At 39.9% G+C, this 26,974-nt stretch overlaps 1 protein-coding gene across 10 annotated transcripts in view; it reads left to right on the top strand.

Annotated features, from left to right (window-relative positions):
• NRXN3 (neurexin 3) overlaps positions 1-26,974 on the top strand; it is a gene marked incomplete at its 5' end in the record, with an annotated part of 1,486,708 nt that overhangs the window by 352,578 nt on the left and 1,107,156 nt on the right. For all 10 annotated transcript variants that reach the window (XM_081083746.1, XM_081083745.1, XM_081083748.1 and 7 more), the window contains one exon: positions 1,309-1,470. In XM_081083746.1, the coding sequence (XP_080939872.1) occupies positions 1,309-1,470 (162 nt within the window). The remainder of the gene's footprint in view (positions 1-1,308; positions 1,471-26,974) is intronic.

Genomic DNA, 26,974 nt, shown 5'->3' with positions numbered 1-26,974 from the left:
ACCATGGCCCAAGGGATCTCCACCAATTATGTTCTCTGTCCACACTCTGCATGGCATGCTTCTGTCTCGTGAGCTTCCCCATTGGCATCAGAATTTGTCCCATCATTTTCCTCCTCATTACTAACAACCTATCAAATTATCCACCAAGTACACTTTCTTCTCTGTCTCTCCTTTTTTTTGTCTCCACTTTTTTATTTTACTCTCATCCTTCATATATTTTGGGGTTGGGTTTGGACTTTTTCTTTTCTTTTTTTTTTTTTTTTAGTGAGGGAGGTGGTAGGCAGGGGAAAGATGACCCTTTAGTTTTGAGTGTTGTTTTTTTTTTCACATCCATCTTGTGTTTCCGTTGGTGCAGTGCATGTGATGGTGAAGTGGATTCTGATTCTTTCCTTTAGTTCTCCTCACCCTTTCCCTCTTCCATCCCCTTTTTCTTCTGCCTTCTCTCTTGGCTCCAGATAATTTTTGCATGAGTGTGTCAGTGTATGGCGTGTGCACGCTCTGAGGTCCTGTCTCTTCTCTCTGCCCTCTGCTCCTTTCATGGATGTTGGGTGTATGGGTGCTCTTTCTTCCCTATGGGCATTATTATTATTGTTTTGGTTATTATGCATCATCATTCATGTATTTTTGTTAGAGTTGCTTCTTTGGTTGGGTCATTTCTTCTCTTGGTGGTGGTGATGGCAGCGGGGGGAGGGCAGGGGTTGGCATCCTGGGGATGTCCATGGCATGTACTAGTATCATCCATGACACATCACCATCGAGACCTTTCTTCTTCCCTCCCAGGATGCATGTTTGTCAGTGTGGTATGAGTTCAAAAAGAAACAAATAAAAGAGAAAAGAAAAAGAAAAGAAAAAAGGAAAATAATCATCAATAACCAAAGACCAACCCCCTAACAAACCCATCGTCAAATGTCTCCTTTGCTGTTTTTCACTACCACCATAATTAACAATCATTAAAAATTAAAACATCATTTTAACAATGAACTGAGACAAGTGGCGTCGTCTGAGGACAGTTCCATTTTCTAGCCTGGCTGAGTAAAGAGTGCAATGAGTAGAGCAAATTGCTCAGCTTGGCAGTTCCGACACACTCTCCTAGGAATCTGCAGGGGAATGCTGCAGGCATGGGCCACAGGGAAGGCAGACCAGAAAATGGAACTTGGCTGCACATCCCAAAATAAAACCAAATTAGAAAGAATACCTCACCAAAATCTTAATGAAAGTGAAGCCACTGGTGGGGGAAGCCATCGGATTTTGATAGGACTATAAGGTCATTGTTGGGATTTTGTTTTTGCCCCTATGTCCCTCCACCAGGTGACAATCTCTGTGGATGGCATCCTTACCACGACAGGCTACACTCAAGAGGACTACACCATGCTGGGCTCCGATGACTTCTTCTATGTGGGAGGAAGCCCAAGTACCGCTGACTTGCCAGGCTCACCCGTCAGCAACAACTTCATGGGCTGCCTTAAAGAGGTAAAGTTCAAACACTCTTTTTAATGCACTGACTGTTCAGTGACTGGCTCTGTAGGTGGTAGCAGAAGAGACCTTGGACTTGAAGTACAGCCCTTGGTTTTGGTCAGAGCTTAAGTTGTTTGCATGACCTTGGGTTCACCACTAAAGTGCTCTGTGTTGTTTTGACATTTAACTGATGGGGGACCTTATTTCTCAGGTAGCTGTGCTTTATAAATAAAATAAAATAACACAGGTGAAAGGACTTTGAAATCATTAGGAACTAGTTTACTAATGAAATCATTAGTAAAGTTTGATTTTGTACTTTTGACGTGGCACATAGGGAAAGCTCTAAGAGTGGCCAATTTGTGGTTGTGTGTCTTGTCTAAAACATTTGTATTATTTTACCTTGTCCAAACTTGGTGTTCCCAAGAGTCTCATTATTTGAGATGAAAGAAAATTCACAGAATGTAACATTAAGGCCCAGACGGCTTGCTTTTCCTTTTTTTTTCTTTCCCTGGACATTGCCATTACTCATTTATGCTATTGTAGCTGATGTGTTGAGACCTCTGTCTGAGAGCAAAGGAACATCAGTCAAATGTATGTTCAATCACTAAGGTCAATTGTTGAGGCAAAAAAGAATCAGACTTGATTTGGTAGAATTCTTTCAGAACACTGTGTCCTCAGAGCAGTCTACTGTACATTTTTGTTTAATCTAAGCTAAGCTTTATTGCCTAAGATATCTATATCATTTCCCTGGGAAAAGTTTTTGCAAAGCTAACAGTGTGCTTTCTTATAGATGAAGATCGCTATGACAGGTTATGACCCTCCTCTCAGGACACAGGTTTTATGCGTGTTATGGCTATTTGATATTTGTTGAATATCAGTCATACATGAGATGGCATTGCTCATGTACTCATCCACACCACTCAACTCTGAGCCAGGTGCTGACAAGAGTTCTGCCTGTCATGCCTTATATAAAATAGGTGCATAACAAGTATTTATTGAATTGATACATTTATCAGATACTCATTTGGTGCCCTTTTTGTGCTGTAACTAGTCTTTTTACAAGCCACAGTCTCTGTACTCAAAGCTTTTATAATCTATGAAGGGAGATGAGATTGGTAAATTAACAGTTATAGTTCAAAACACTGTGTGTTCAGCGCCACCTACTAAATGTTTTAACTGAGTAGAGGAAACAGATATGTTTTAGGTGGGAATCTAAAAATTGATGTTTGAGCTGGTCATTGCTGCAATAAATGATGTTTGGCTTGAAAGGAAGGGGTAGGAAGGAGAAACTGGACAAAGGAGGAAAACATCCAATTACAGCTCTGTATTGTTCTTGGTCTGAAGGATAAATTACAGAAGGGAACCCAAAGAGTGTTTCGTCTTTCTGTTGTATGTTACCTAGACTTCTGTTAACTGCAGGGACTCTACTGGCCATTCCTGATGGATTGTAGTAGACAGAATACTCCTTCCATGAGATTTACTCCCATTTGGGTAGAATGAAGGTATAAACTACTCAGTGTCTAATGAACTCGGAAAGGCTCTTAAACACTGTTAATCACACTATATTGGAATTGCACTCTCATCAGAAATAGCTAGGAACATTCTGTTACCACATATGTGGCACAGGAATGAATGAGGCATTGATTGCAGTGGAGAACTCATCCATTTTTGGAGGGAAACAGCCCTGAGCAGGAATTTCTCCTGGACAGCATCTAGGGGTGGTCTCTAACACCAGTCTTTCTGATTGTATTGAAACGGCTCTCAAGCACATATTTTGAGGCAAAGGAGAAATTTTCCAAATTTTTCCATCAGAAAGGGTCCAACATTTTGAAACAACACTCATAAGAACTTGAAAGTTTCTTTAATGATTTTATGCATGCAGAATCTAAGGAAAACAAAATCTCCCTTCTCTCTCTCACTGCCTAGGTCGAGAGCAGACAGCTTTAAAAGTCACTTCAAAGCTTAAAATTAAAGACAGCTCTGAAAAAGTGTCATTAACAGTAATTAGCAATCAAAGTATACACATACCTTAGCTAGAAATATAATTCTACACTTAAATCCAGATCAAGTCAGAAAAAGTCCAAAATATTGGGGGAAATGGTAGGCACAAGAGAACTTTATTAATTTTTGTTCCATCTCTCTGTTACATGTTGAGTATTATAGTCTTTCTAAGGGACTTGAGCGGTTTTCTTATTTACCTCAGAGTTTTAAACAGATACCTTTGAGTATACTGTAGTCCTGGAACATTCTTTCTCTCCATTTAATCATTACAATTCACTTTTCTGTGGGCAGGTCTGGTAAATTCTTCTCTTGTTCTTGGTATTTCTCTTTGACAACTTAGTAACAGCCAAAGCTTCCAGCTACACTAGGACTTTGCTCCTTGATAAATCCCATTTACCCACATTAGCCATCTGCCTTTAAAATAGTTTTCAGTTACTTCACAATTTTTTCTTCTCTCCCCTATCTCTGTATTCCTTTTTACTAGTATGTCTTCTCTTGCCATTTGTGGCTCTGAGTTGCCTTAGGCTGAGGTAGATGCTTTTGTATGTCATTTTCTTCAAAATAGGGACATTGTAAAGGGACTTTGGGATTTTTGATACAAATCATGGTTACTTTGTATGCGGTACAAAATAGGTTTTATCTTTGGAACTGCAGTGTCTTCCCATCTGAATGTTTCATTCTGGTTACACTGCGACTGCACTTGTGTGAACACCACCTCTGTTGATACCACTGTAGAAACCACAATAGAGAGGGTCCAAGTTGTCATCAAATTGTTCTGGTTCTCCACACAGCCTGGCTATCAATATAGGACTTGTATCCAGTTAAATGTCACAAAATCAGTATGTCATTCCTCTTTGTGTTTTCACAGGTCTGTTTTATTTTTGTTCTTGTTGTGTTCCCAGATCCTTGTGGGCTCTCAATAAATACAGGGGTGGGAAATAGTAGGTTAATAATAATAACAATAATTCATAAATAATACAAGAATAAACTCTGTACTCATGTACTCACAGCTGTAAACCTACATTAACTGACTGAAAAGAGGCATTCTCTGGTGCAATGGGGCTGCTGAGTAGAAGGACATAACACATCTTGGGGTTCAGGAAACTCTGTGGAGAAAACAATGCCCAAGGGGAGGCTTAAAGATGAGTAGAAGTGAACAGGGAAGAATGGAGGGAGTGGTGGCTCAGGATGAATGGGCAGCATGAGCAAAGGCCTGAAAACAGGACCCATCATGGTGTCTGGGTGAGAAACATACAGCTTGCTAATTTCAGGGCACATGTAGTTATCAAGTAAGAATGGGCCAGGCCATAGAGAGCTTGATGCTATGCTATACCCTCGAGCTTTATTTTCTAGGTAATGGGGAGCCACTGGGAATCTTAGTAGAATGACAACTTCAGATAGGCATCTTGCCCATGAGGCTGTAATTCCTTGACAACTGATGCTCATCCATCTATTCCTTTCTCCTGATGTATGTTTTTGTCCTATGAGGTTGAAGAGCAGGGTTGAAAGGGTGGTCCATTGGCTTTAGTATTGCGGAGGGAAAGTGACTCTGAATCTTAAAATGCCTATAGAAAAGTGCTTCCTTCTGACTTTCATTTCAGTTTCCAAGGACCCTCCCTGTCAAGACATACAGTTCTTCTTTCCTCTGTCCTTGGTATTACTGAGCTATTGTTGGATAAAGCACAGTGCAGGGAAGGAAAGCCGAGTCAAGACCAAGTGGCAGGAATTTCCAGCTCCAGGGAGCTGACTCAAGCCCATCACAGTATCCTCCTATGTTGGGATTTTCTGTGTTGTTTGATTTGGGTCTTCCTACACCATCCCCCTTTCATCTCAATATGTTACTTCTCCCCTGATATGTTGGTTCTTCATTTTCCTATAGAGAAGCTCATGAGCTGCTGAGACCTCTGGGACAGACATGTCTGTTTCACCTCTCTTTTCTCAGAGCATCTCTGATGGAGAGGAAGGAAAAACACAGGAACTGGAGACTGGAACACATATTTAAAGGAAAAAGGATTGGGTAGAACATCATTGTGCCCATTACATTCCACATCCCTTTGTGATTATTAGCCATTTAAACGCAAACGGAATTTTATAGCCAGAGATAGTCTCTGAACAGATGATTAATGGTTTAATCTGTAATAACTTTACATTTTATAGAACCCTGTTAGGAGTCCACATCTGGTGAGCCAAGCTATTTAAGGCTGTGTTAATTCTGTTAATTGCTATACTTTTGTTGGAATTGTTGGCACCTGCGGGCTTTGGGATAATGTGGCTTTTTGTTGCTTTTTTATTTTTTAATATACTCAGTTTATTTTACCCTCACTGTCTTTTTCTGCTCTCTTTATGCTATCAGTTCATTTATTTTTATTTTTGTGTGTGTGCGTGTGCGTGTGTTCTCCTCTTGCTTCTTCACTTTTTTGCTTCTGATACTTTTCCCCTCCCTACTCTTATTTTCCCAACCTCTTTGTTTCCCAAACATTTGTTTTGGTGTCCTTCCTGGTTTCTCAGGTGGTGGAAAATATCTCTTTTTATAATCAGGTAAATTTAGGTATGGCATTGGTCCTAAAGATTTTCTTTTTCCCATTATTGAGACTACTGTGGGGCCCCACGGCGAGCAAAATTCAAGTAAGCATTTCAGAGTCAGCATGGAAGATAAAAGACATTTGGCTTAAGAAGCACAAGTCCAGGGTTTGACTCTGGGCTAGACATATTTGTTATCAGCTGTAAGACTAACAGAAAAATCACTTGACTGCTCTTCACCTCAGTTTTTTAATCAGATAATAATACCTACTTTGGCATTTTTACGCCAGGAGTAAATGGGATAAAAAAGAGGAGGTGCTTTATAAACTGTAAAGCACTGTGCAAATGCTATTGATATAATTTGTGTTGCTAGGTTATTGATCAGATCTAGCCAAGGAACCACTTAGTGCTCTTTGTAGTTTCTGCAATTGAAAACTGCAGAAATTAGGAGATTCCAATATAGTTAAAAAAAAAGAGCTACTGACTTGAACCTGGCTGCCACCTTCATTTCTAATGCTAATTGGTAAAACATCGGACCCCTTTGGGGTATCCATAACCTGATCTGTAAAATGAGGGCAGTGATCACTGAAACAATAAATGCACATGCCTGCAGAGAACTTCTAGGGCAGGAAAAACAAGTTGCTGCTTATTAAATTCTGTATTGCAAGATAGAGTTTATTTTCCTGCTATTAGGAAGACATGCAGAAAAACAATGTGTGGGCTTGGAGGGAAAGTGCCTCGAGAGAATGAAAGAACCAATCAATACAAGTAGGAGACCAAGAGGGACAAAATTCCAATGAAGTAGAAGGAAGTGGCAATGTGAATTAGAGGCTGGGAAATAGAAGGAGGTGGCAGAGGAAGAAAAGAAAGGTGAGAACCTGTGTCTCAGGAGCTGCTTCCTGGGTCGACCATAGACACTGTCATTTTTGTGGGTTAAAAAAGAAAGGTCAAATATTGGCAATATGACATGATCCGATTTAGAATGAAATTTTCATGAAGAAGATAAATTGGATCTCTGGGAAAAAGGTTACCTTCTGGATTACAAGGAACTGAAATGGGCAGGAGAGAGAGTGGCACTCTGTCACAGAGGAAAAGAAAAGAACCCTGAGCTACTGGGGTTGTGTGATGGACGGGAGGCTTATTTCACAGACAGGCGCAGTGTGAGTGCTTAGCCCAGGGGGACTATAAGAAAGTGGTATGTACCTAAAGAATAGATCAGGGGGACTAAAGCCTCCAGGATATTTATTACTATGACAAACAGAAAGATGGTTTTCAGTTAATGCTACAATACAAATGCCAAAGAATGACTGCTGTTCATTATAATTGATGGGCTGTTGATAGAGAAGTAGACGTATGAATGCACTTTTTCTTTAGAGACCTGGTCTTCATCTCCCCTTTTCTGGATAAATTTCTTGATTTTTATTTCCCTGGTCCTCCAAAAAAATAGTGCAATGGGACTGACTCCCCTCCCGGCTTCCATGGCGAGCATGTGAGCACTAAATCAATTAGGGACTTCCATTTACCTGGCCATGGTTATTTTGCACATAGGTGGGTACCTCACCCAATTGGGATCAGTGACATACAAGCTCAGAACTTTTTTGCTGATGTGTTGTAGGGAGGCAGTTTTCCTTCCTTTCAGCTAGAACTTGGGTGGTATATACATGAGCTTTGGAGTACCTTCTTACTACCACATAGAGACCAAAAATGAAGCCAGAATGGAATAACAGAGCCAAAAGATGGATAGAAATTAGATCCTAGTGAGATTTTTAAAGCCCTGGATGAAACATTCTTCAAATTAGACTACCCCTGGCTTTCTAGCAACGATTAAATAAATCATTTATTTTATCCAAACTAGATGAGTTGAATTTTCTGTCATTTGCAACATAGAGCCCTAAATCATGTAAAAGAATTCCTTCTTGACAAGAAAATAGGTCCTTGAATAGGTAGACAAAGATAGGACATTTAATATCAGAAGACACCTAATTGCTCTGCATTAGTTCAAGTTTCTTGACTTGGATGAATGACATCACAGGATACAGAAAGAATTTACAAATAAAAATTTAAAATTATGTTGGTGTTATTTTTAGAAATGGTAGAGAATAGAGGAAGTTCCTAAATATCAAAGATTGAAAAAAGTGTAGATAATGCAAGCTATGGGTTTATAAGCTTCATTGGAATCTGGGAAATATTTTGGAGTACGTTGTTATCAGACAAAAGTTAGCTGACATATTGATAGCTTACAACATGTTTAGAGCTGAGGTATAATAAAGATAAAGAGGATCATGAGTCTAACATAAAAATTGTTGACTGGTGGATCTAGGCATGTATGAGCCCATAGAAAAGAGTGATTAATAGAACTACAGCTATTCACTGAGAACACTAAAAATAAGCCACATTATTTCAGCCAAATTCACATATTCCTTCAATAGTATTACTAATAATTCAGAAAAGTACTATAGATCTAGCATAGCTAAATATCAGCAAGGTTTTTGGCAATACATTTTGTGATATCCTTATCAACAAGATGGAGAAGAAGAGATTGGATATAAGAGTTGTTCAGTAAAGGAGTAACTGTTTAAATATACCAGTGAGTCCTTCTGAATGGGTCTACATTGACCAGTATGATCAGGTGGAGGTCACAATGCTTCATCTTATTCAACATTTATATTAGGGACTTGAAGGAAGATAAGAGAGCATGGCCATCAACTCTGCGAATGGCAGGGAGTTGGGAATGATAGAAATATGTGTTTACATGATCTGAGGTTCAATTAATGGAGGTATGATCTATAAAACAAAGGTGATGTTAGTTTTATAGAATCATTTATTGACTACGAGAACAGCCTCTGAAGCCTAGCTCTACTCTCATTTGCTGTGGAAGGCTGGGCAAGTTGCTTAACCTCTCTGTGCCTCACTTTGCTTATTTATTTCATGAGAAGAATAATGATACCTACTTCATAGAGTTATGAATATTAACTGAGATAATAAGTGTAAAACCTTTAGAATGCAGCTTGCTATGTAGAAAATACTTGGTAAATTGTATTTATTATCATCATCATCATCACTGTGTGCTGATGTGGTTACTGGAGGTGTTTTTATTCCATTGTGTATGATAAGCTTTTAAAAGTTAGCTGATGTATTGATAGATTACAACATGTTTAGAGTTGAGGTATAACAAAGATAAAGAGAATCATGAGTCTAATATAAAATTGTTGACTGGTGGATCCAAGGATGTTTAACCTGAGGAAGAAAAGATGCCTGAGCCCAGGGGTTGAGACTTGTCTTCATACATTAATGACTGTCCTCTGGAAGTGGGATTAAATGTGGTTCATGTCTTTAAGAGGAACTAAAGCAAACACGTGGAAGTGCAATACTTACTACCAGAAGACATTTCAATGAGAGCTGTCCAAAGCTACCTTCAAAGTAATGCATTCTCTATTATTTAAGGCACCTATGCAGAGTCTGGGCAACCACCTTGTTGAGGTTGTTGAGGAGATTATATCATCAAATGAGTAGATAGCCTTTATTTTCTAGTTTTCTATAGCTCTACAGTGAATTAGCCTTCTGAAAAGAAATAATGAAACTGATTGATAAGGCCAAGTTCATTGTGTTGAAGACTTTCCTGATTAATCTCCAAACCAGTTAACTATGCAAGTCCCATTGAGACTCATAGAGTTGCCCTTGTGGTAGGATTTGAGTTTCCCAGTCACTGCCATCACCTATTACTCATTTACAATTATTTCTCTTTCCCCAGACCTTCACTGGCATCATCTCCAAAACCATTCTAACTACAGCAATTATAAACATAATAGCAGCAATGAAGACCAACAATTATTGAGCACTTAACAATGTAAGTGCATGAAAAGTGTATATGTACATGGTGCTAAGTGCTTCATTCCTATCCCATAATTTAATTCCCACAACAAATTTATGAATTTTTAAAGAGAGTGAGTGTCATGCCCAAGGTCACACAGTTAGCAAGAATTGGAGTTGAGATGTAAATACTGTTGCCATCTCTACCTACTGAATCAAAAGACTTGGTAAAGGTGAAAAGAAAGTAAGCACCTCAGAAAAATGTTGGTGAGACTGTGGTCAAACCCACCCTAGAAAATGGTCTCTCACTGTCATTGGAGTCTCCACTTTATAGGAGAGGCAGTTTATTCAGGAAAAAATGTCCTGCTGGGAGATTGGATCCAATGACCTATTTCTTTCACCTTTTCATTGATTGTTCTGAGAGGAAGTTAGTTTTTGCTTGATTTCCCACTTTGGGCAAATTGATATTGCTCCACCTGTTAATGGAAGAATGATTTTCATTATGGAACCTAAGTGGGAAGTAGCTCCTCTTGGTATAAATTCCAAGTAGTGGCATGCCTTTGTCTCAAGTTGCACAGCACAGGTGTACTTTTGTTCCACCCCAATATTTTCTGTGAAGTTGGAGCTATTTGCCTCAAATATCACCAGAAAGCCAGAAAGAGGAGGCTTATTATGAATTGTCAGTCTGATTCTTGGAGTCAGTTAATTAGGTTTGCAATTTTTTTCCCTCTTCAGGATAAATTCAGTGGAACACATTGCTTTCTAAAAATGTCACTTATTTACAGCAAATGTAATCTACCACAACATTCCCACTGAGACAAAATCTCTTGTGTCTTCAAATGTCTCAAAGGAGATCCCAAAAAGGAGCCCTTGTGCACATATACCTACAGGGATAAAGTAATCATTGAGCTAATTAATTAGCTAATGTATTTTGAAATTGCTTTGCAAATGCAGAAATGACTGTTCCATTAGTGTTCTGAGGCTATTGTAACCTGATGCTCTGTTCCCCATGTGGACAGTGTGCCACAGCTAGTTTCTGCATAGATGTCAAGAGAGATATAAGGACCAATTTTTCACTTCACAAATCAGTGAAGATGTAGCTTAGGGCACCAACATTGCACGCCAATAATCAACCAAGGAAATTCTCCTTCTTCCCTGTCCCTCATCTTCTCCCTCACCAGCAAAGATGGGCAGATGGTCTATCTCATGCATCATGGATAAAATGGAAACTATTTAGCTTATGCCTGTTAAATTCCTCTCCCTCCACTTTTAGGTTTACCCTCAAATATACGAATTGCTACTTTCTTTTACCCTGTCTTATGGGATGAGCTCTCCTCCTCCTCTTGGAGTATAACTGCTCTTCTCTTTAGACCCTTTGAGATTTAGCCCCTTTAAGGAGTCTTTTTCTTTTCAGATCTTCTCTTCACCCCTTTTCTATTCCCTCAACTAGAGACATGTTCTAAATCCTTTCCTTGATCCTGTCTCCTGCTGAATTTACACCCTAACTCAGTCCTTACTTTCAATGAAAAACTACATGAGGGAATTGTATATACTTCCTGTCTTCTCTCCCACTCATGGCCCCTTGTAGTTTGGCTTCAACATTGTCTCACTTCCTCATACTTCCTCCCCGTATTTAACCAGAGTGGCTATTTCATGTTATAAATATAAGTTTTGAGTTTTTGCTTCTAAGATGTCTTTATTTGGATCTACCAGCCAAGGATTTCTACCTTTCTGCTGTCTGATACTGACCCATTCTTTCAGGACTCATCCTCATGGTTACCCACTTGACTGATCATCCCAGTTAACAAGTGGTATTTCTCACTTCCAAATTCTAAGCACATTGACATAGTATTCTGTGTATTAACTCAGACTTTGGAGGCAGACTTCCAGGTTCAAGTTTTGGTTTTGCCACTTACTATGTACTTGCCCATGGACAAGTTAGCTTTCCCACAAATCAGTTTCTTCATCTGTAAAATGAATAGCTTAATACCTACCTCAAAGAGTTTTTATGAGGATCAAGTGAGATGCTGTAATACTGGCACATGGCCAATGTTCAATAAATGTTGTCTGTGATTGTCATTTATTTGTTACTTAAAATGCCCTACATTCAGTTGTTAGCTTTTCTGGTAGGCATATGGTCCCTTGGTGCAGAGGTTTCTCTACTTTCAGCAATACTAGGTATACTATAGATTTATTAAAGAGAGTGGAAAATAATTTATATCCCTTGAATTAATTTCTTGATTGACTGTAAGGAAGTTGCTGTTTCTTCACACTGTAGTTTGAGACCAATTCAAATGATCTCATCTGCAAGATGAAAATAATTTCTTCTTCATAGGCAGTAAAAATGAATTCTCATTCAGGGAAAAACGAAATGTGTGTGTGTATATATGAAATCTGAATGCGGTGATTTCATAGTTTTTAAATTCGTGGTAATCAAACAGGATTGTGATACTTATCTTTCTCAACAATTTTTCTTCATAGATGTTTTTAATGGAACAGTTCTGATAGGTGTTGTTGAAAATGCTAAAGGAAACAAAAGTTAGTTGTAACAGAGGATTGGCCTGATGTTCTCCAATGTCCCTTTCAAACACAAAATTCTTATGAAGTTTAAAATGCTTTTGAATGTCTTACATGCCGGGAGCCGGTCCATGCTTGCTGTTTCAAGGGACCTGGCATATATGGCATACTGTCTATGTATTTTAACCAAGGTCTCTGAGAAAGGTTGTTTCCCCAGGTAGGGATTTTCCCCTGAAGTTAGGGAGGGAATAAAACCTCTTAACTAAGTGCCAGGTGGGTAATTAATCACTTTAACTACGAACAATCATGCTTAAGCATGCATAATCTTTACTCCCTGGAATGGAGATAAGAAACGCCCTAACCTTTGAAATAGAGATTGATAGGATTGAATCAACTGGTATAAATACAGTTGAAACAAGACAACAGCAGACAGAACTTAGGAGAGAGAGAGAGAGAGACAGAAATTGGCACAGATCGTTCTCTAGAGACAGAAGAACTTCGCTGGAGAGAACATGGCAAAAGATCCTGGACTGAACCTGACTACAGAAATTGGCAAGAGAACCTGACTAGAACCTCGTGACTGAACCTGGCTGGAGAACCTGGACAGAACCTGGCTGGAGAACCTAGCGAGGTAACATGGCTACTGAACCTGGCTGGAGAACCTAGCAAGAGACCATGGACACAGAACCTCTCTGGAGATCCAGACCAGAACTTGGCTGAAGATCCTGGCTAGAGGTCCTGGCTAGGCTGCTGATCAACTGAACTCCGTCTCCATGTCATTCCTTCTTCGTCGACTCCATCCACACCTTTGGGGACCCCTGGACCCGCTGGGGTTGGACCCCGGCACTTACAATCCTCTAGTCACCTTTAAATGATTGATTTAATGAGCTTCTGTTATGTTCCAGACATCGTGTCTGGAATACAAAGTGAACTGGGCCCAGTTCCTTCCTTGGAAGACCTTATGCTTTAGGGGTTGGCAATGTTTTCTGTAAAATATCAGGTTAGTGGTTCTCAACTGGGGACAATTTTGGCTTCAGGGAACATTTGCCTATGTCTGGAGACATTTTTCGGTTGTTAAAACTGGAGTGAGGGGGTGGATGAGTGGAGTAAAGGAGTAGTGACGTGGTGGAGTATGAGTGCTTCTGGAATTTAGTGGGTAGAGGTCAAGGCAATTGCTATACACCCTACAACTCATAGGATGGTTCTTTTTTGACAAAAAATTATTTAGCCCCCAATCCCAATAGTGCCAAGTTTGGGAAACTCTGCAATAGATAGTAAATAGTTAATATACAGTGACGATATGGTTTTGTGGGCCATAGGATCTGTAGTATAATACTAAACTCTGCCTATTTAGCACTAGTGCAGGCAGGGATAATATGTTAACAAATGGTGTGTCTATGTTCCAATAAAACTTTATTTACATAAGCAGAAAGTACATTGGATTTGGCTCAGAGGCTGTAGTTTGCTGATCCCTGCCCTAGTTGAAATGGAAGACAAAATCAGATAATTTATTATAATATATTGTAATATATTAAGTTATATGATCTGATCCAAGTTTTTGCAGGTTTACACTGAAGCTCAAATTTGGGCAATGAGTTGACCTAAGATATTAGAGATGGTTTCTTGAAAGAGAAAGAATATTAGCAGAACTTTAAAAAATTATTTTTAAGAGTGAGGAATTAGTCCAAGCTGGTTTAGCTCAGTGGAGAGAGCGTCAGCCTGCGGACTGAAGAGTCCCAGGTTTGATTTCCATCAAGGGCATATGCCAGGGTTTCAGGCTCAAACCCCAGTAGGGGGCATGCAGGAGGCAGCCAGTTAATGATTCTCTCTCACCATTGGTGTTTCTGTCTCTCCCTCTCTCTTCCTCTATAAAATCAATATATATATATATATATATATATATATATATATATATATATATATATCTCCTATCTAATAAAAGAAAAACATGCAAATTCACCATAAGCCCGACACCCTTCCCATTGGCTAATCATCAGGATATATGCAAATTAACTGCCAACCAAGATGGCGGCCTGCGGCCAGGCAGCTGAAGTGAATAGGAGGCTTGCTTGCTCCAGTGACAGAGGAAGCCATGGTTCCCCGCCTGCCGCTGCTGGCCTCTGAGCTGCAACTCTAAGAAACAATGTTGCAAATATAGAAGCTAAACAAACTCCAGAAACCTGCTTTCAGCCAGCCGGGCTTCAGCCAGCAGGATCGCAACAGTGTTACAATTATAGAACCCAAACAAACCCAGATCCCTGCTTTCAGCAGCCAAGGTCTCAGAGCTGGAGCCGAGCCTCAGAGCTAAAGCCGGCTCTCAGCCCCAGTGACAGCCATAGAAGGTAAATAAATCCCAGAATAAAAAGAAAAAAAAAAAAGGGAGAGGTTGGGAGCCTCAGTTGCCCACCAGCATAAAAACAGCCATTATCCCCTCACCCAGACTGGCCAGGCACCCCAGTGGGGACCCCCACCCTGAAGGGGGTGCAACCAGCTGCAAACAGCCATCATCCCCTCATCCAGGCTGGCTAGGCACCCCGGTGGGGACCCCTACCCTGAAGCAACAGGATGGCGGCTAATTTACATACTTAAGGCAGGCGGCAGCGGGCAAGGCTGTCCGCAGTCCTGGGACCCGGATCCGTGACCCTTCCCGGCGGGGCGGCAGCTCGCACAGGGGTGGATCGGCCCGGGTTGGGCAGGGCAGGATGCCTGGCTTCCTCCCAGCCCCAGTCACTCTGGGCAGGTGAGCAAGGCAGGGAGCCTCTGGACAGGGGAGGCAGGCTGGTGGAGGGTGGCCTGTATTCCCCCCATGGCGGTGGTGACAGCTGTGAGCCCGCCAAGTGGAGCCTGAAGGCTGAGCTGAAGTAGTGCCTGCAGGCCATCAGTGCCCAGGAGTGGCTGCTCAAGATCCGCCTCCTGGCCCAGAAGGTGCAGGATTGCAGGGACAGCCATCGTGGCGGGCCAGACTGACGTCCTCCTGGCTGCACCATGGGGGTTTGCGGATCTGTAAAGCCAGAAGCCTCTGGTGTGCACATCCCCACCCTGGCATGCGAACATCCCCCAGCACACTGTTACCCTCCCGCACGTGCAACAGCTGCAAACCAAGGCGTGCACAAGTTCCCCCCGCCTCTCCACCGCACTTCCATCAACCCAGCATGCCTAACACCCCCACAGGATGTGCACACATCCCCTCTGATGTGCTCACGTCCTTTGGAGAGTGTCTGGGTGTTCTGGGTGCTGAGGGTGGGCGCCTGTGAGATGACAGTGAGAGGTCAGAGTGGTGATGCCCTGTTCCCACGGAGGCCAGTGCAGCTACGAGATCACCTCTGGGGGGTTAATGCAGGTGCTGAGGCAGGAGCAGTTGCAGACAGACACGCCTGGTGGGCGCCGGCGGCCCTCGCTGAGGTGCCTTCAGTCAGCGTTCAAGATCAAGAGCCCAGAGGCGGAGAGGGATTCCGTCCTCTCAGTGAAACAATGGCATAGTCTGGGCAACTGTAGAGAAGGAATATTCACTTTGGGTGCCAGCACTCATGAGCGAAGGCTGCCCTGACTGAGCCTTGCTTGCTTGGGGCCTAGAGCACTCCTGCCAGGCAGCGGGTGACAGGACATGCTTTTCCAAATTAATGAGAGAAAACATTGATTCTCCTGCTGCCCACGAAGGTGGAAAGTGAAGTGGGGAGACATGTGGGGAGTGAGCCAGGTTCCCTCTCTTGGGGTTCCAAATCTGCTGTTGGTTTCTTTCACCGCTGACTAGAGATATACAGGGTGTCCCCCCAAAATGTATACACACTTTGAATACCTACTAATTCCAGTGGTTTTAAGCATAAGAAAGAAACAACAATGGAGCTGTTATCTGTTAAAAGTGTGGGCACAAACAAATAGTTGGACATTCCCTGAGGGATCTCAGATTGGAGAGGGTGAAGGCCAGACTGAGGGGCCCCTTCCCCGCCTACCCCAGTGCACAAATTTCACGCACCGGGCTACTAGTATATATATTAAGAGTGAGAAATCAGGCCAGAGGAGCAATTTCAAGGAAAGGAAATAGCATCAGCAAAAGCATAAAAATGTGAAATAGCCTGGAGAATAAATATGAATAACAGAGGAAGTAGGGGTGGGGTGGTGCTGACAGTAATAATAGTAACAGCAGCCAACATGTAATGAGTGCTTACTATATGCCAGAAACTCTTATAAGTACTTTACATATTCTAACTCATTTCATAGAAACATAACTCAATGTGGCTGGTTGATGCAATATAAGGTAGGAGATGGATACACCAGAGCTAGGAATTAGTTCTACAGGTGGGTAAAACTAGGAATGAGAAGAGTAGGGAGAATGCAATTAGTAAGAGTTATTGGACATTGGGGTAAGGGCAGAGAGGGGTCACAAGTTTCTGGCTTAGGCAACATTAATACAATATGGAGATACTGGGGGAGAGGCAAGCTTAATGAGGAAAATGCTAAGTTTAGTTTTGAGGATATTGTATGGAGGTATTACTGTTATCTAGAGCTCAGGGTTGAGTTCACATAGGTGTCTGTAGCTGTAACCAGTATACAAGGAATATAGTGACACTGATTGAAATTAATAAAATCAGGAAAGAAAGAAAGCAAAACAAATAGGACAATAGGTTGAAAAAAAAAGAATTCTGAGAATCACTAATGTTTAAGAAAAGAGTGGATTTAAAAGGAAAAGTTGAAGAGGTAGAGTTCAGAGAAAATGGTATTGTGGAAGCAGAGAAATAAAGTCTCCAGGTGGGTGGTGTAGTCAGCAGGGCTTAGGGCCAAAGGGAGAACCAATAAGTTGAGAGCTAAAAGTGCCATTGTAGCTGAGAATTCAGAGGTAGTGGGAAATTTTGTTTTACTTTTAAACCAGAAGGACTTTATCATTTTGAAATTCGGAGGCAAAAATCCAGTAGAAGTGAAGAAGCTAATGATATAAGAAAGATAAATGTTGAAACAACATCCCTAGGGGGAATTCCAAACTTTAAAAAATATATTCATTAAATATAGTACAAAGGAGAAATCTTACTAAGAAATATTTTATAGACTTATATTGAGTTGCTGTAAATTTTTTTAAAATGTATTTTTATGTAATCTTTCAATAATTCATGCTTTGCAGTTATACTCTCCTTTCCCTAATTGATTAGCTCTATCATTAAATTTTACTGAAGTTGTGGGCTTGAGGGCCTCAACATCTATTCGCTATAATAAAATTTAAAAGCCACAGTTGTAGAACAGTGAAACTTAGGGGATATTTTTATGTGATTAGATAATGGAATGCAAACTTCATATATTTCAAAACTAAAAGATACCAAATAATATCTAGAAGACAGTGTCCATTCAGTTAAGTTCAATTCAATATAAGCCATTCATTGAATGCTTTGTATTTTTATTAACAGTAATATGACAGGATATTTTGTTCTCAAAAAGCTTTCCATCTTCTCTGTTTTGTGTGTTTCTTATACAAGGGATTTATAGCAACTAATATTGTTGATGAGAAAAGATTTATGTACACAGAACACTTGAAGAATCTGATCATGAAGAAATATAGCAAAATGCTATTATCACATGTCAGAGTCAGTGGTACAAGCAATGTGTAGTAGTATCTTTCTGGAAGGGAGAGTCTAGCATATATTGGTGGAGATTATCTCCATCTATCAGCTCAGTCTATATGGTGTTCTTCTCTAGACAGGCTTCAACTAAATTACTCGTATTTACAGAAGTGAAGGATAAATGCGAATGAGGCAGATTCAAGATATCAACATATTGTTTGCGCCTTAAGGACAAACGTTGTCTTATTTATCTTTGTATCCCTCCTGGGCCAAGGCACCATGGCTACCATTTATTAAGTGCACAGTCAGTGCTGAAATGATTACATTTGGCCATTGCATTAGTGCAGCTGAGGCAGGTTGGGCCATGGGCTTTGTGGATGCTTTCCAAATAATGGTGCTAATGATGAAAAACATCAAGGTCCAGACAAAGTGATTTGTGAGAGCTCTATCTATGGAGGATTGGAGTGAAAATGTCCTTGTAAGAAATGAGACTAACTGTGGGATGTACTATCAGTAGGAATTGGCCTCACTCACTGGGCTCCTCCCTCCCTTGTACTGATTCATAAAAAACACTTTTTGTGTGAATGAATGAGCCAATTCTGGTTTAAGACGGACAAACAATAAAGAAGTAGCCAATGTCTCCTCCATAGTAGTTTCTTCCAAAAGAAATTTAAGATTAAGAGAAAGCTTATATGAAAAACATAAAGTGAAATCCACAAAACTGGTTCTCACCTATCAGGTTTATCACACTGGCGGTTTCATGAAACTAGTGTTGAAAATGACTGCTCTGTGATTTTTGCTAGCGTTTAGTCCCTGTAGGCAAAAAAAGCATTTTTGAAAGAGATTTGTGGAAATTGTGGACTCTGATAACACTGCTAGTGTTCAGGTTTTTCTCTAATGAACAGCTTATCAGTAAATGTGCTCTGTGGTTAATTACCACATTAGGGCTTATTGGCATAAAGTGTAGTAGAATGCCCATTATCCTCATGCAAATTTGGATTTACAGCAGGTTAAATCCCCTGACCTGAAATCTAAGTCTCCTGTCATAAATTAACAGACCTATGTAGTAGCTCTTTGGGGATTGGCAGTGACAAAGAACCTCAGGAGTGGGTTGAATGAATCAAACCAGGATGGGTGGGACTTACTCTTTGGAATGTCTCAAAGAGGCTGGTGGAGCTAATTGTGCTACAGAGTCTGTTTGGCGTTTTTGTTTTGATTTGATTTTGTTTCATTTTACAGGGTAGCCAGGCAGTCTAAGCAATGGTTCAAGTTGCTGTTGATGCCAAGGGGTGTCATTCACCAGACAACATGGGCCATTTGGAGGTTGTAGCATTCAGATGGAGCTGTGTTGTGGTTCCAAGAGACCTGTCAAATGAGAGGTTGGATCCTAAGGTTTTCCAGGCAATTTGGTTAGCCCAGGCTGCTATAACAATTATCATAGTCTGGATGGCATAAGCAATAGACATTTATTTCTCACCATTCTGGAGGATGGGAAATCAAAGGTCAAGATGCCTGTATTTTTGATGTCTGATTAGGACCTTCTTGATGGTGTGTAGACAGTCACTTTCTTGCCATGTGCTCACATAATGGAAAGATAGCTAATCTCTCTAGTGTCTCTTCTTTTAAGAGTATTAATACTCTCATGATGGCTCCACCCTCATGGATCAATTATGTCCCAAAGACTCCACCTCAAAGTACCATCACACTGGGAATTACAGCTTCAACATCTTAATTTTGGTGGGACCCAAAATTTAATCATAGCACCAGGGAAGGCTTGGGACTCAGAGCAGGGAAGTCCCAGTCTAAACAGACCAAGATTCATTGTTGTCTTGAGTCTTTGAAGGGGAAAGGAGCACAAGGCAGCATGTACAGGAGAAGCCAGGCCAATAGTAGGTATATTAACAGGGCAGAAATGAGTGTCACAAAGTGGCCACATGGTAGTCTGGTGGTCATAAGTGCTCCCTGGATTTGCAGACCTAATCCTATGCTCTTAACCAGAAACTAAAAAAAGGGGGCTCCTGGGCCTCCCATCCCTGCCAGGACTGATTCAGGAAAGATGGGAGCTCAGGGCCCTGTGGGTCTCTCAAATTACACTCAGTTGTCTTGAGGTTAAAATAAGGCAGGAGCTGGTCTGACATAGTTGAAAGCTTCATTCAAATCTATTTGCTTTATAGAAGGAGATTGGTGTTTGGTGTCTAGGGACTTCAAATACTTTTGTAGGGACTGATTGATTTTTTCTACAAACAATGGGGAACTTTCTGAGCCTCGGAGCCCTGGCTAATGTACCCTTCTCCCAGCACAATGAAATTCATAATTAACAGTGAGAGACTCTCAGCATCTGCAGGATAGGAAAATCATTACTTCAGTTGTCTCTTCAAATGAATCATTAGTTCTCATAAAAGAAAATAGAGTCTTTCATGCCTAGCGCATGGGTCCAGGTAATTGTGGTGAGGAATAACATTTCTTGCCACAATGTGAGTGTTTATGTGGCTGGGGCCAAATAAGTTGTGGTTTTGGTGATGATCCATTAGTTGTGAGGGTGGTGGGTGAAAGTTCTGTAATAGGTCCCAGGATAAAAGGAGCCTGGTATTTATAGACTGTGAGAGAAAAGGGAGTTGGGAAGGCAGGTGACTTATCAGCTTTACACTAATGACTTTCATGTCTTCCAGGTCACATTCAAATGTGTTGCTTGAAGCAGGAAAGTAGTTCTTTCTGTCTCATCCTAAATTCAGTATCTTGGTTGGAAGTATCCATAGGAAGCGTCCCTCAACCTTCATAATTTTCTATTACAAAAGAGGAGCAAGGCATTCTCTGTTTAAGGACAGTACAAACTGTTTCTGGTGCAAGATGAAATCCAAGAATCACTTAGGAAGAGCAGGAACATGGAGGTAGCAGTGTGTTCTCCAACAGCAAGTACTCAGTGTAGGATGATGAACAATCACAATGGTAGCCTAGTAGGTGGTACCTGGGGCAGAAGCGGCACTTGCTCATTGAATGGCAGACCATATGCTGCTTTGAAGCTCTATCTGGCCTCCTTGTCCTGTGAACTGATTTAAGGCCCAGATGAGAGGCAGAATTGAAAAACATTGCTTTCCTTTAACCTCTTCTTGACCACTTGGCCTTCTAAGCATTGTAGACAAGAGAGATCTAAATGAGACTCAATCCAGGATCATCTTATATCAACCAAACCATGGGAGGGAAGAAATAAAGGGGTGAGAGAAACCTAAAAGTCTCATATACAGAAATAACTCAGAGATGGTTGTCCTGAGAGCCAATTATATAGAAAATATTTGTCAAAGGAAGAGAGTCCCAAGAAGACCACATGCAGACATCCAGGAGAGTTACTTTTTATTTGTATTTATTAAATTGCTGTCCCTCTAAAAGACTTCTGCCCTTCTAGAGTAGTTTCATTGGCTCATTGATGAGTTAATTTTGCCCTAGGCCAATTTCAAAGCTTAAGGATAGGGAGAGAAGCTTTGAGCTACCCCTGGGGAAATTATAAGAGCAAAAAGTTTTATTTTTTTTTTGCAGCTCATATAGATTAATGATGGTAGAGTTCCAAAGGATTCTGGTGTCAGAGGAGATAACTACCCCTGAGTTGCTATGTTTCTGTCTAGTTCATGTTTTAAAATTTTACTATATGCATGTATGCCCTTAAGCTATGTGTACTACAATTTCAGTGTTTAAACTTTGCATAAATGAAATCTTACTGTACATATCTTTGTACAACTTATTTATATAACATTTTAAAGATTTATCTGTAGTAATTATGTGGATTTCATTTATTCATGTTAACTGCTATTTAGTGTCCTATAATAGGAATAGACTCGTTTCACTTATTTTATCCCTTCTAGTGTGGCTAGATTTTTCTATAGTTCCCAGTTGTCAATATTACAGGTAAGGCTATAGTACATGCTTTGTATGTTTTTTTTTCACATCTGTGTCAGAATTTATCCAGGATATATACCTCAATGTGCAGATCCCTGCTGGATGTAAGCCAGGTATATCTTTTTACTTTACCAGATAATGCCAAATTGCTCTGCAAAGCAGTGTACGGATTTTAAGTCTCATGAGTAGTATTTAAATGTCCCTGTTTCCTTGTATCCTTGACAATATTTGGCATTGCCAGTAATTTAGATAATATAGTAAAACCAGCTCAATAGAGTAGAAGCCAGATTTACCCTATAAAATATATACCTGTGCTCTTCCCCCATTTCAAGTTCCCTATTCCTACTGAGAATTTAGAGACCTCGGGGTGTATAAATTACATGTTTCCTACCTCACTTCTTTCTTATTCTGCTAGGCCCCAGTGAGAGGCCTTCCATTCAGGTGTCAGTTTGGAGCTGGTTTCTTGTTTACTAGCAGAAACTTATTGTCTTTCCATTTAAAAGTTCTGCCAGCCCTTACAGAATTTTATTACCCATATCCCAATGTCTCATGTGTACTGTCTTTCAAAAATGTCAGGATATATGAGAAGATCACAGTTTGAATACCTGCATGCAGAACATAAAGCAAAATGTAACCAAATCCCAAAGCAGAAATGATGACTGAATGACTGAAAATGAAGGCACTGAAAACTATTATAATAGGATGTTTTCATTGAAAACCTCTTCCCCCAATATATTCATTGTCTACCCAGTTTAGGCTTTCTCCTCTGGGGTGTGAGTGGGGAGATAGGAAATTATCATGGTCTTTCTAGAGTTCAAATTGTGTGATTAGCATTTGGGTCTCTCAGACATATGGCTTCTAATAGTTACTCTCTAATGGAAAGTCATAAAGTTATGTCTTATAGTCTTTGTGGACCATTTAATTGACCTATTTGATCATTAGTAATAATGTGAATCCTCTAATGTACCAGTGTTTTTCTTTTATTTTACAATAGTTAAAACAAAATATGTATTGGTTATATGACAACAAAACTTTATTATATAGCTTAACATGGAGATAGAGCTGCACAAAAGAAAAAGCTCCTGCCCTTCATTAATCAATTAATTAATTTTCATTTGATAAATTACTTTCAATAGCATGCCAATGTATAGAAAATTACTACAATTTTAGGATCAGTACATTGAGATTTTTCTATCAATTGTTATATCAGTTTTGCTTCTATGTCAGTGGAAGTGAAGTTGGATGCTACACTGACCTTAGAGACAACTTAAGAAGTAGTTTGACAAGGATGGAAACTTTGATATTATTTAATTATTGGGCTCAAATAAACTTATGAGAATGTTTTAAATATATTTTTATTGATTTCAGAGAAGAAGGGAGAGGGGGAGAGAGATAGAAATATTAATGATGAGAGAGAATCATCAATCAGCTGCCTCCTGCATGCCCCACACTGGGATCGAGCCCGCAACCCAGGCATGTGCCTTGACTGGGAACTTCCTGGTTTGTGGGTTGATGTTCAATCACAGAGTCACGCTGGCTGGATAACTATGAGAATTTATTGATTACTTTATCAAATAACTATGTAATAAGTACTTCTGTATGTCAGGTACTGTGCTGAGTGTTGGTGATAAAATGATTATCAGATAGTAGATATCCCGTTCCTTGTTGAGATCTGAGGTCTAGTTTCCATTGTCTTTTGTATCAACGTGGTTTTTAAGGACATGAGATTTCATAGCCAAAAGAAGGATCCTTATATCTCTATGTCTTTTACATTTAACTTGAACAGTTAGATTAAGAATTTCTGATGTCTGACCTGAGATAAGGATGTATATATTCTTCTATTAGGTTACAAACATTTTGACTGTAATAGAATTTTTATTATAAATATGTCTTGTATTCAATGTTGAAAGAGGAAGATGAAGATAGAGACACAGAAACAAACAGAAAGAAATAGCATGGAGTGGGCATTTAATATGCAGGTGCATGCAAAGAGAGGTTGAAGCAAAGGCTGGAAATTGATAAAGTATATAATTTTCATAAGAAAAAAATCATCTTCAAATAGTGTTAAAATGTTGAAAAACATTTTCCCCTTAGTGTTATTTACATTGCATCTTTCTTCAGTTTGATTAAATTCAATTTAGCCAATGTATATTAAATATCAGTACATATGCACCACTGCTATACTAGTTATAGGGATAGAAAATTAATGAACAGTTGTTCCTTCCTTCAAGGAGCCCACAGACAAGTGAAAAATATTTACAAGCAGGTTAAAAATAATTGTAATATGATGAAGAATAAAGGTCTAAAATTAGAAAGATGTTTAAAATACTATGTGAGATTTCTGGTTATGGTGGATAACTTTTATCAGAGTGGGCCTGTCACTAAGAACAACTATAAAAACCAGAAAAAGCATAAAAAATGATCAGTCTGAACCATGTCAGAGATCTACCAAGGCAGAGAGGATTTGAAGGGCCAAGATACTGAGAAAAGACAAGGGAATTATATAGAGGTGAGACCAAAAGTCAGCATATATATTCCCCTCAACACATTTTCCAGGAGGCCAAGGAAGAAATGATATTTAAGAGGCTGGGAATGTGAGCCAATGTTTAGTAGTCCCATAAAGCTAGGGAGACAAAAATTGAGCCTAGATCTATCCAAGGGAGGGAGGGGGGCTCTTAACAAATACTCAAGGTGACCCCTGGCCCCTTCCTCCATCTTTAAAGGTGGCAGCATAGCATCTTTTAATATCTCTTTTTGTTATCACTTTTATATCAATAACTAGAGGTTCAGTGCACAGAATTCATGCATGAATAGGTTCCATAGACCTGGCCAGTGATCAGGGCCGATAAGGGCCTTCCTTCCCCCGGCTGCCAGCTGCTGACTGGGGCCTTTCTTCATTACAAGCTGCCCCCTGGTGGGCAGCACACATCATAGCAAGCAGTCAAACTCCCAGCTGATCAAACTCCTGAGGGGACAATTTGCATATTAACCTTTTACTACATAGGATTATTTAGATTTGCACTTTCTATTGATCTTCATCGCTTCTGCACTTCCATCTGAGAACATCTCCCTTTTGCCTAAAGGCCTTACTTTAGTGTTTTATTTAGAGAAAATATGCCAGAAATGCATATTCTCATTTTTTGTCCGCACATATTTTCTATTTTTTAAGAAATATTTTTACTGATTATACAATTCTATCAGAGTTTTAATAGGAAGAGAGATTGGAAAATGCTATGCTGCTAGCTTTGATGATGGAGGAAGGGGCTAGGAGCCAAGGAATGTGGGAGCCTCTAGAACAGTGGTTCTCAACCTTGGCTGCACATTAGAATCACCTGAGAACCTTTTTAAAATCCTGATTTCCTGGCCTCATCCTCCGGAAATTCTGTTTCTTTGTTATGGGGTGGGGCCACAACATTAGTAACAAAGAAACAGAATTTCCGGAGGATGAGGCCCAGAAATCAGGATTTTAAGAAGATTCCCGCCCTGGCCGGTTTGGCTCGGTGGATAGAGTGTCGGTCTGCGGACTCAAGGGTCCCAGGTTCGATTCCGGTCAAGGGCATGTACCTTGGTTGCGGGCACATCCCCAGTGGGGAGTGTGCAGGAGGCAGCTGATCGATGTTTCTCTCTCATCGAAGTTTCTAACTCTCTACTTCTCTCCCTTCCTCTCTGTAAAAATCAATAAAATATATTTTAAAAAAAATTAAAAAAAAAAAAAGAAGATTCCCAGGTGATTCTAATGTGCAGCCAAGGTTGAGAACCACTGCTCTAGAAGCTGGAAAAAGGCAATAAGAAATGGATTCTCCCCTAGAGCAAGCATGTCAAACTCACTGCCCATGGGCCACATGCCTCGTTTATTTGGCCCATGTTAGCCTTTGAGTTTGACATGCTTGCCCTAGAACTTCCAGAAGGAACAAGCCCTGCTTACACTGTTACTTTTAGCCCAGAACAGTCCAGTTTAGATTTCTGACTGCCAGACCTGTCAGATAATAAACTTATGTTGTGTAAGCGCCTAAAAAGATAGTATGTGATGAAATTTGAAATATATGTAAAAAATTTTAAAACGTAACAAAAATAGCAGAACAGCCAGGAAGAGAGTCAATGGAGTTGAAGGGTTCTAAGGACCTTGAGTTGCCAGGGAAGTGGTAAAAACAAGCTTTTAATTAGGAAAATTGTCAGAAGAAGAAATGGAAAATCTATCAAAGAAGCCAAATTTGTAAATAAAACTTCCGTTCAAAGAGAACTCCTGACAATATGAATTCATTGGTGAAATCTTCCAAACAATTAAAGAAAAGATAAAGATGTTGGCATTAAACAACACAATTAGACCAATGGAACAGAGTCCAGAAACTAACCCACATTATACAGACACTTGATTTATATTCAAGATGAGTCTGCAAAACAGAGGGGAAAGAATAATGCTTTCAAAATATGGTTCTTGATCAATTGGGAATCTTTTTGGAAAAAATACTAACTTCTGACTCATGCCATACACATAAAACAGCTCTAAGTAAATTGTCTACCTAAATGTAAGAAGGCAAAATAATAAAGCATCTAAAAGAAAACATAAGTGAATGTCTTCATGGGCAATATTTTCAAACAGGGCACAAAAAGTACTAACCATAAAAGAAAAGATCAAGAAACTAAAACTCTATTACAATTAAGAATGTTAAAGGACCCCATCAACAAAGTAAAAAGTTTCAGAGTGGGAGAAGATATTTGTAATACATATATGCCATAACAGCCTCTGATCCAGAATACTAGTATAGTAAGAACTCTTACAAATAAATTAGACAAAAATCAGTTTTTTAAAAAATTGGACAAGAGACTTAACAGGTACTTTACAAAGGAGTATATCCAAATGATCAATGAATTAATGAAAAGATCTCAAATGTATTAGTCAATAGGTAAGTTTAAATTAAAACACAATGTAATACCACTATGTACTCAGTAAGTGCACTGCTACATAAAAAAAGATGGGCAAAAATCGAGTATTGGAGAGAATGAGAAATCACTGAAACTCCCATACATTGGGATTGGTACAAGAATTTTGGGAAAATTGTCCAAGCATTTTGGAAAGTGTTTTGACAATATCTACTAAAGCTGATTATACATACCCTGTGATCCAGCAAATCCAGGCCTAGGTAGATGCCAACAGAAATGCATACATATGCACATCATAATATGCATGCAGAAATGTTGCTAAGCACACTAAAATAGTCCCACATTGGAAGCAACCC

Source organism: Myotis nattereri (genome assembly GCF_964212035.1).
Source record: "Myotis nattereri genome assembly, chromosome: 1".
NCBI classification, from domain to species: domain Eukaryota; kingdom Metazoa; phylum Chordata; class Mammalia; order Chiroptera; family Vespertilionidae; genus Myotis; species Myotis nattereri.
Note: the sequence above shows the minus strand (reverse complement) of the source record. Positions and strands in the feature narration are given on the sequence as shown.